At 40.3% G+C, this 10,000-nt stretch overlaps 1 protein-coding gene across 1 annotated transcript in view; it reads left to right on the forward strand.

Moving 5' to 3' along the window:
• LOC143280344 (cholecystokinin receptor-like) overlaps positions 1 to 7,967 on the forward strand; it is a 171,445-nt gene extending 163,478 nt beyond the window's left edge. The window contains exon 9 of the mRNA XM_076584979.1: positions 7,667 to 7,967. Coding sequence (XP_076441094.1) covers positions 7,667 to 7,967 — 301 coding nt within the window. The remainder of the gene's footprint in view (positions 1 to 7,666) is intronic.
• The last annotated feature ends 2,033 nt before the right edge of the window (positions 7,968 to 10,000 follow it).

Consider the following 10,000-nt stretch of genomic DNA (forward strand, 5'->3'; position numbering starts at 1 on the left):
TCTTTTACACACAACACTGCGATCATAAGACATGTGACTTTTTTTTCTTTTCTTTCTTTTTTTTGGGGGGGTGGGGGGGGGGGGGGGGTTGTTTGATTTTTCTCACAGTGAAAATATAACCCTTGTATCTCGACAAACTGATCATTTTTTCCAGATATTCATTCATAGATTAAATGTTTGCTCTGTGAATGTGATTGTGATGTGGTGAATTGGTCAAAATTAAAGTGAAATACAACCTTAATGTCAAAACTGAAGTGAAATACAACCTTAATGTCAAAACTGAAGTGAAATACAACCTAAATGTCAAAACTGAAGTGAAATACAACCTTAATGTCAAAACTGAAGTGAAATACAACCTAAATGTCAAAACTGAAGTGAAATACAACCTTAATGTCAAAACTGAAGTGAAATACAACCTTAATGTCAAACCTGAAGTGAAATACAACCTTAAGATCAAAACTGAAGTGAAATACAACCTTAATGTCAAAAATGAAGTGATATACAACCTTAATGTCAAAACTGAAGTGAAATACAACCTTTATGTCGAAACTGAAGTGAAATATAACCTTAATGTCAAAACTGAAGTGAAATACAACCTTAATGTCGAAACTGAAGTGAATTACAACCTTAATGTCAAACCTGAAGTGAAATACAACCTAAATGTCAAAACTGAAGTGAAATACAACCTTAATGTCAAAATTGAAGTGTCGAAACTGAAGTGAAATACAACCTTATTGTCAAACTTGAAGTGAAATATAACCTTAATGTCAAACCTGAAGTGAAATACAACCTTAATGTTAAAAATGAAGTGAAATGCAACCTTAATGTCAAAATTGAAGTGTCGAAACTGAAGTGAAATACAACCTTAATGTCAAAATTGAATTGAAATACAACCTTAATGTCGAAACTGAAGTGAAATGCAACCTTAATGTCAAAACTGAAGTGAAATACAACCTTAATGTTAAAACTGAAGTGAAATACAACGTTATTGTCAAAACTGAAGTGAAATACAACCTTAATATCAAACCTGAAGTGAAATACAACCTTAATGTCGAAACTGAAGTGAAATACAACCTTAATGTCAAAATTGAAGTGAAATACAACCTTAATGTCAAAACTGAAGTGAAATACAACCTTAATGTCGAAACTGAAGTGAAATACAACCTTACTGTCAAACCTGAAGTGAAATACAACCTTAATGTCGAAACTGAAGTGAAATACAACCTTACTGTCAAACCTGAAGTGAAATACAACCTTAATGTCGAAACTGAAGTGAAATACACCCTTTTTGTCGAAACTGAAGTGAAATACAACCTTAATGTCGAAACTGAAGTGAGATACAACCTTAATGTCAAACCTGAAGTGAAATACAACCTTAATGTAAAAACTGAAGTGAAATACAAACTTAATGTCAAAACTGAAGCGAAATACAACCTTAATGTCAAAATTGAAGTGAAATACAACCTTAATGTCAAAACTGAAGTGAAATACAACCTTAATGTAAAAACTGAAGTGCAATACAAACTTAATGTCAAAGCTGAAGTGAAATACAACCTTAATGTCAAAACTGAAGTGAAATACAACCTTAATGTCAAAACTGAAGTGAAATACAACCTTAATGTCGAAACTGAAGTGAAATACAACCTTATTGTCAAAACTGAAGTGAAATACAACCTTAATGTCAAACCTGAAGTGAAATACAACCTTAATGTCGAAACTGAAGTGAAATACAACCTTAATGTCAAACCTGAAGTGAAATACAACCTTAATGTCAAAATTGAAGTGAAATACAACCTTAATGTCAAAACTGAAGTGAAATACAACCTTAATGTCAAAACTGAAGTGAAATACAACCTTAATGTCAAAACTGAAGTGAAATACAAACTTATTGTCAAACCTAAAGTGAAATACAACCTTAATTTCAAAATTGAAGTGTCGAAACTGAAGTGAAATACAACCTTAATGTCAAAACTGAAGTGAAATACAACCTTTGTGTACAACCAGGGGGAAACAAAACAGATGCTAGTCACCATTATCGGCTTCTTTCTCTTTGGATTGGGTTACTGTTTGTTTACAACAACAACAACAACAACAACAACCACCACAAACTTAATGACAGCACTGGTGAGTGTACAAACAGTAGTAGATGCACTGATCTCATTTCACTGAAAGTTCAGCGGCTAAGGGGTTAAATATTTACAGCACAACGCGACGCACACCAACATCTTGGGGCTCAACACTTTTTCACACACACACACACACACACACACACACATCTGTCAACGGACAACTCATATTTCTATGGTGTTGAAAAAACACACACACAAAAACAGAAAAAAAAAGAAAAAAAAAAGGAAAAAGAAAAAGAATAACCTCTCTGTCTAGTTCGAAGACAGGCAAGAGAAAACACACACACACACACACACACACACACACACACACACACAAATCTGCCAACGGACAACTCATATTTCTATGGTGTTGAAAAAAACACACCCAGAAAACAAAAACAAAAAAAAATAGGAAAAAGAAAAAGAATAATCTCCCTGTCTAGTTCGAAGACAGGCAACACACACACACACACACACACACACACACACAAATCTGCTAACGGACAACTCACATGTCTGTGGTGTTGAAAACAACAACAACAACAAAAAAACAACAGAAAACAAAAACAAAAAAGGAAAAAGAAAAAGAATAATCTCTCTGTCGAGTTCGAAGACAGGCAAGAGGAAAACACACACACACACACACACACACACACACACACACGAAGAAACAAAAATAAAATAAAGGCCGTTAATGAACAATTAGGAAGAAAATGAGACCCAGTGTGACGACAGACTGAAATTACTGTTGAAAAGGGCAACAACAACAAAAAAGACAGCAAAAACAACAACAACAACAAAAAAAGGAACAAAATCAAGATTTTTCTAGCGCACATTTTCCAGAGCGAAGATGACAGTGAAATCGCCCACGAGGCATTCCTATCAAAGCAGACGGCAGCAATGCTTGATTGCTGAATTATGTATTCTGTTTGTTAACTGGCGACATTTCCCAGGGGTGGGGGTAGGAGGCTAGGGGTAGGGGGAGGGGGTAGGGGATGAGGGGCGGAAAAATTCAATAAGAAAGGGAAAACATGGCAAGATGGGGAAGGGGGGAGAGAGAGGGGGGGAGCGGGGAGGGGGGAGAGAGAGGGGGGGAGCGGGGAGGGGGGAGAGAGAGGAGGAAGAGAGAGAGAGAGATACGGATACGGATAATTTATTCATTAAGCCATAGCCCCATGAAGGGGTACACAAACATCATCTGTAGCATCGCATTTGTTTGAACGGACATGAAGAAAAAGAAAATCACTTGTAACAACATTAATGATAACAAAACGTAATTATCATGAAGTTGCAATTTCTCTAAATTTAAATGCTTTATGCAGGAAGATGGACAAATTCCACACATCATTTTGTCGTTCTGAAGACATCAACAAACTGAACTTGAATGCACAAGGCTGTCTGTAATATTTGGATGGAATATATTTTTCTCTAATCTCTTCAAGAGCTGGACAGCTCAGCACAAATTGTACTTCGTCTTCTTCTTCTTCTCTTTGGTATAAAGGGCAAATCAAATCATTGTAATTAGGTTTCCTGTATCTGTAACGATGCGTTGCTAACCCGACACACCCAACCTAAATCTTGTAGTTATAATTCTCAATTGTTTGTCCATATACAGCATTAAATACGGTTTCATGTCATGCAGCCCACAAAAAGTTCTGTACATACAAAATCTATCACTAATCTGAACATGTTCATTCCATGCTTGCCATCTACAATCAATTAAACGTTGACGAAGTATTTTAACGAAATCATTTATACTTGACTTGAGAGAGAGAGAGAGAGAGAGAGAGAGAGAGAGAGACAGACAGACAGACAGACAGAGAGAGAGACAGACAGACAGACAGACAGAGAGAGAGACAGAGAGAGAGAAAATCTACACCAAAACAGACAGCGATCTAACGATGCAGAGGTAGACGGTATTGATCTGTCAAGGCTTCATATTCTTTCACGATGTCGCTCATCAACCATCGAGATGAATGCGAAGGTGAGAGTGGGGGTGGTGGGTGGGTTGGTGGGGGTGGGGGTGGGGGTGGGGGGGACTGGTATGAATCGTATGGTAGCAGATTTTCGTAATGTTTCTTCTGATTGGGATTGGGATGGGGGGGGGGGGGAGGGGGGGGGGATCGATGAGATTCAGTTGCAAAGGTTTTCGTAACTTCGTAGTTTGTTGTTATTGCTGATTTTTGTTGTTGTTGTTGTTTTTTGTTTGTTTGTTTGTTTTTTGTTTGTTTTGGTTTTTTGTTTCAAATCAACACACGTTATGAGTTTTAGTTTCAGTTTTTTTCAAGGCATCACTGCATTCCGACAACTCCATATACGCTACACCACATCTGCTAGGGGGAGATGCCTGACCAGCAGCATTACCGAAATAGATTACTGACAGACAAGATGTACGCCTCTATTTCATATTATCTAAAACTCTAAATTATTTTCGGTTTTACACACCGACATTAAACAGACAATGTAAATAAACCTAACAGTTTTATTGCCGGCAAAATTCAGTTTTTACCAGAGTAAATTGCACAACTCAGCACCAACTGTCACAGTCCTTACAAGATGATTAAAACACAAATGTGCAACTGAAAAAAAATTGTCGACATAATATCACATGGGAAACCAGAACATGAGAAATTCTAAAGAAACTGGTATCCATATATTCCCCTTTACTGATTCACAATGCAAGGGTTTCGAAGAGTGTGTCTTTTGGGGGTGAACGTGGTGGATGTTATATTTCTTATCTATTTAAGTTAGTAAATTGAGAATATCAGCATCCTCGTAGAACACAATATCTAAAATAAAATCTAAGTGTTGTGAACTCAGTGGAGTGCTGGCCTACCTACAGGTCACGCGTCCGCCTAGGAAGTGAGAGAATCTGAGCGCACTGGTTCGAATCACACCGGCAGTCGTCAGTATTTTCTCGCCCTCCACTAGACCTTGAGTGGTGGTCTGGACGCTTGGTCATTCGGATGAGACGATAAACCCAGGTCCCGTGTGCAACATGCATTTAGCGCACGTAAAAGAACACACGGCAACAAAAGGGTTGTCCCTGGCAAAATTCCGCAAAAAAATCCATTTCGATAGGAAAATATATAAAATTGCATGCAGAAAAAAAAGAAAAAAAAAGGTGGCGCTGTCAGTGTAGCGACGCGCTCTCCCTGGGGAGAGCAGCCCGAATTTCACACAGAGAAATCTGTTGAGACAAAAAAGACCAATATTCTGTAATCCTAATGCCGAACACCCTGCAACCCGGTTCCGAAGGCCGATGTACCGAATCATGTGTTTTTTTATGACAGAAACAAACCAAACAAAAAACTCTGTCAAACATCGTCAAAATGCCCACACGGAAATCCGCACGCCCTTCGACACGAAGGTACTCTCATCCTTGACCATGTTTGCGAACGTATGTCCGCACATGCATGAAAGCACTCGGTTTATTTGTATGGTATTAATTTCATCTGTGTCAAATTTCTTCTGTAACAGAATGTGTACAGTATAAAAATGAGTCTGGAACAGGGTCATGAATTTGCAATTGCGAATGTGAAAACAAGGGAAGCAACTATAGTGATACCATCCGCTTTGTTTCATACGCGCTTCTCTCCCCTACATTTCGTGTGTCTACGTGATTATGTTTTGATACCAATTTCGTTTGTTTATTGTCTCGCATGTGTTGTTTTTTTTATGTTGAAGTATTATCGTTTCCGAACAGTTGATCCAAATCTCTCCATTCCCTTGCACTGTTGTATATGTCTGTTTGTATCTACCAGTATGTCTGTCTCTCTAGTAGTCTCCCAATCCCTACTCCACTCGTGCCGGTCTACCAGTGAATCAAAATCAGAATCAGAATCAAATTTAATGTCAATCAGTCCTTAACAAGATGTAAATGATACGCATGTATAGTCACGTATACAACACACCGAAAATAATTTAACAATAAGATACTAATTAAAAAAAAAATTAGAACAAGAGATTGAATTACTTCTCCGTGATAGGACGTTTTTGGCAGCAGTTTTTGTTAGGTTTTTTGTTGTTGTTGTTTTGTGGTGGTGGGTCTTTTTCAAACATTCCCACGTGTTTGTCTTTCAGTATCAGCTGACTAGGTTCTGATGATGATATTCAGAAGTTTTGTTTGGTTTTTTGTTTGGTTTTTTTAATTCAGTGTACGAAATTCTTCTCGAATTTCTTTGTATAGTTCGCAATCATCTAAAGAAAAGTGACATTCATCCTCGAGTGTTTTGACATTGTAAACGTAGACTCATTTCCTTTGTGTGTCTTCCCTGTCTCTCCCTAGTCTCCCACTCCCACCCTCCACCCCACCCACCCTCCCCGTCGTTCTCTCCCCACAGATTATCAGGGATGTCGGCAACTTCATCTGGTCTGTGACTGACCATGTGCATCTATTCACACTGACTATCACCATGATCGGGAACTAACATATTATACTAATAGATTTCATAATTATGATCTCTTTGTGTGTGTGTGTGTGTGTGTGTGTGTGTGTGTGTGTGTGTGTGTGTGAGTGACAGAGAGAGACAGAGATTGGGGGTGCGGGGCATAAAGAAAGGAAGAGAAACAGACACACACACACACACACACAGGGAGGGAGGGAGGGTGGAGAAAAGGGGGAGGGAGGGAGACAAAAAGAGGGGTAGGGGTATAGAGAAAGGAAGAGGGAGAAAGACAGAGGGGGGGGGGGGGGGAGACAAAACGAGAGAGAGAGAGAGAGATGGTTTAAATTGCTTCGGCCAAAGGCATACATACAGATCAAGGAAGGGGGCGCAGGATGGGGAAAGAGGGAGTGGGTTATCCAACAGGTTGGTATTTACAAACTCTTATGTGTGTGTGTGTGTGTGTGTGTGTGTGCGTGTGTGTGTGAGCAAGAGAGAGGGAGAGAGAGAGAGAGAGAAGTTGGTTAGTGATAAAGATTGCGATGATGATCACCGTTTATCTATCACACGTGCGCACACCAGATAGCGAGGGCTTGAGAGAAAGAGGTTAGTTGTGGATGGAAACCAACTGGGCAGGATAATACAAGCGCCGTCGCGCAACAAAGACACAGTTAGCTGGCACTGGTCAGATGAGCTGACAACAGGCAGGCGGTGTCTTCACACACGGGGCCTTTCCAGCTGGTCAGCCAATCACGAGAAGATGACGCGAGACATCACGTGGGAAACAGCGACCAGCTGTTCGTCTTGCCTGCCAATAAAAAACAAAAAACAAAATAAGGACACATGTCTGGTCAGTTCATCTCCACTTCCAAGTGACTGGCGCTATTCAGTTGGGAAAGTGTCTTGAATCAATCATACTGTCACGAAATCCTCACGTGCCAGTATCTCTCCTTTTGACAACAACTGATGCGATGGGCGGCAACACGAAGGCAAAGCAGATGGCCAAAAGGGAGAAGAAACAGCTGAGAGACCTAGGAGCTTGTGAACATCGTGCACCAGGCATTTGAATTCCTGCCGTGGACGCACCCTTTTTGGTTGAACGTTCTCCCTTACTTGTCCACCAGAGATAAACTGTCCCTGCGGTGTGTGAGCACACACACACACACGAAGCGTCGTGGACATCACCTTCAGCAAGGCCTTCACCGTGACGGTGGAGTCAGGCATGTCCACCACCATACTGCCAACTGTCCTGGAAGAAAACAACTGTGCCAAGCACCTCAAGGCACGGGGGAACAAGGAAGCACAAGACATCGTCACCTTGCTGAGAAACTGCGCCCACAGTTTGATGTATGTGAACCTGTCTTTTGCGCTGTTTACCAACGTCAAAACATCCGTCGACGCCTTGGTGGGAAAACTGCAGACAGCTCAAGTCTGTGTCCCTGCGATGTCTGCGGGAAGGACGTGCACGTGAGCGGCCAGAACTCAGCCCTGCTTACAGTATGGCCGTTCAGTGCCTTCGTCAGTCAGCCGCTGGAATTTCTGAACATCGCTGGGGACGGGAATGTCGCCTGCTGTGATGGCCTCGCTTGTCAGATGCCACCTACAGCTTCGCACACTGTACGTGGATTGGGGAGCAGTCGACCCTAGATTCCACCAGTCCCCCGAAGTGAAGATGTTGCTGTTTTTTTACCAAGCGAATAGGACGCCTCCCATGCGGTCACTGGGGGTCTGATCCGAAATCAAGATGACCTCGCACAAGTGTTAGACACATGGCTGGACTCTTCTCTAAAGGAATTCCTCTGCCGCGCCGGCTACAAACCAACAGAACAGTGGCTCCAGCAGTCTGAGTGGATGTGGTCTGAAGGCTGGTTTTACTCAAGTGCAAGAAGCAGTCCCCTCCAGCTGAAGGTGGACGTTCGGCAGTCATCATACACACGGACTGCTTTCACGGGTTCTACCCGGAAAACTCACTGGAACCCTTTGAGCAGCAAGGGGTCCATCTTAAAAGATCCAACTGTTCTACCGGGCAGTGCAGTCACCTACTCTCTTCAGTGGTGGACAGTTAAGTGATTTGGGTTGTAATGCATGAAGTCTGGTTCAAACTGCTTTGGTCACTCACTTGTGTAAACAAAGTGAGTCTATGTTTTAGCCCGGTGTACGGTTGTCTGTGTGTGTGTGTGTGTGTCTGTGTTAAACTTTAACATTGCCATTTTCTCTGCAAATACTTTGTCAGTTGACACCAGATCTGGCATAAAAATAGGAAAAATTCAGTTCTTTCCAGTCATCTTGTTTAAAACAATATTGCACCTCTGGGATGTGCACAAAAAATTTTTAAAAAAGAAGCCAAATTATATGCAAAATGAATTTACTGGGGTTTTTTTTTGTTTTTTTTTATTCTCTAAACTTGGCACTTTGATCTGATTTTCTGACACAGCATCAAGAGCAGTCATTTTTATCATCTTTTGCTCAAACAGGAACTTCTTTTGCTAAGCATGGAAGTTATATTTCTGGTGCATGTCTTTGCTGCAGATAGTAAAAAAGGGAAAATAATCTGTAATTAATGCTAGGGGTGTTAATTTGCTTTAAACTGATCTCTCTCTTCTTAAACATTACATTTTGAAATTTATTCAATACATAAAAAGCTTGTGTGTTTTACTCTCAGTGTACAGGCTTTCACTATGTTCATTCGCCCAAGTGGTCTTTTTCGGAAAATACTAAAATCAGTAGTACGAGTGGACTTTATAGATCTATTGGCTGAGCCCTGAAGGTCATGGGCAAAAATCAGTTGCGTACACATATTTATACATATTCAAAGCGCGTGCTCATATTCCTCGCGAACCCGAAGGAGGCCATATTGTTTCAAGTTGTTGACCTGCCCGTTCAGTCCTATATTCAATTGACAATACACGATAACATGTGATGGAAAGATTATGCAACAAACTGCCATAAAAATATCAACAAAATCAGTCGGAATTCACAGTTTAAAATAATAAACCATGAGAGTTAATACCTTTGATGAAGCGTAAAAATTTCCAGTTGACGTTTCTCAAAATTAAGTCCTTTTCACTTCATATGACGTTTAGAAGTACTTGTACTTTGCTCTACATGGCGGGTGTAACTAAACTTGTAGCTACATCTATCTAGATCCAGAGAAAACGGCTAAATGTTGCAGTATGATTGCGGCGATAGCCACGTCTCCTTTACCGCAGACTTAAAAAGAATTCTTAATTGCCCTTAAAGATTTTTTGAATGCCCAAGATACACCAGAATAATATGATTTAAACAGCGTTCTCACTGCGAATACCGCAATCGATTTCTCGCCTTTTAAAAAAACATTTTTAAATGTTAAATTTTTGAACGTCAGTTAAGGAGCCACGATAGTGTATTGAGTAAGACAGTTTCTTCTCACCCGAACACACTGGGTTCGAATCTGCCTTTAAGGCTTTTTTTTCTTTTTTCTTTTTTTTTTTTTTTTTTTTTTTTTTTGTCTTTTTTCTTTCGTTT

The sequence above is a fragment of the Babylonia areolata genome, chromosome 3 (genome assembly GCF_041734735.1).
Source record: "Babylonia areolata isolate BAREFJ2019XMU chromosome 3, ASM4173473v1, whole genome shotgun sequence".
NCBI classification, from domain to species: domain Eukaryota; kingdom Metazoa; phylum Mollusca; class Gastropoda; order Neogastropoda; family Buccinidae; genus Babylonia; species Babylonia areolata.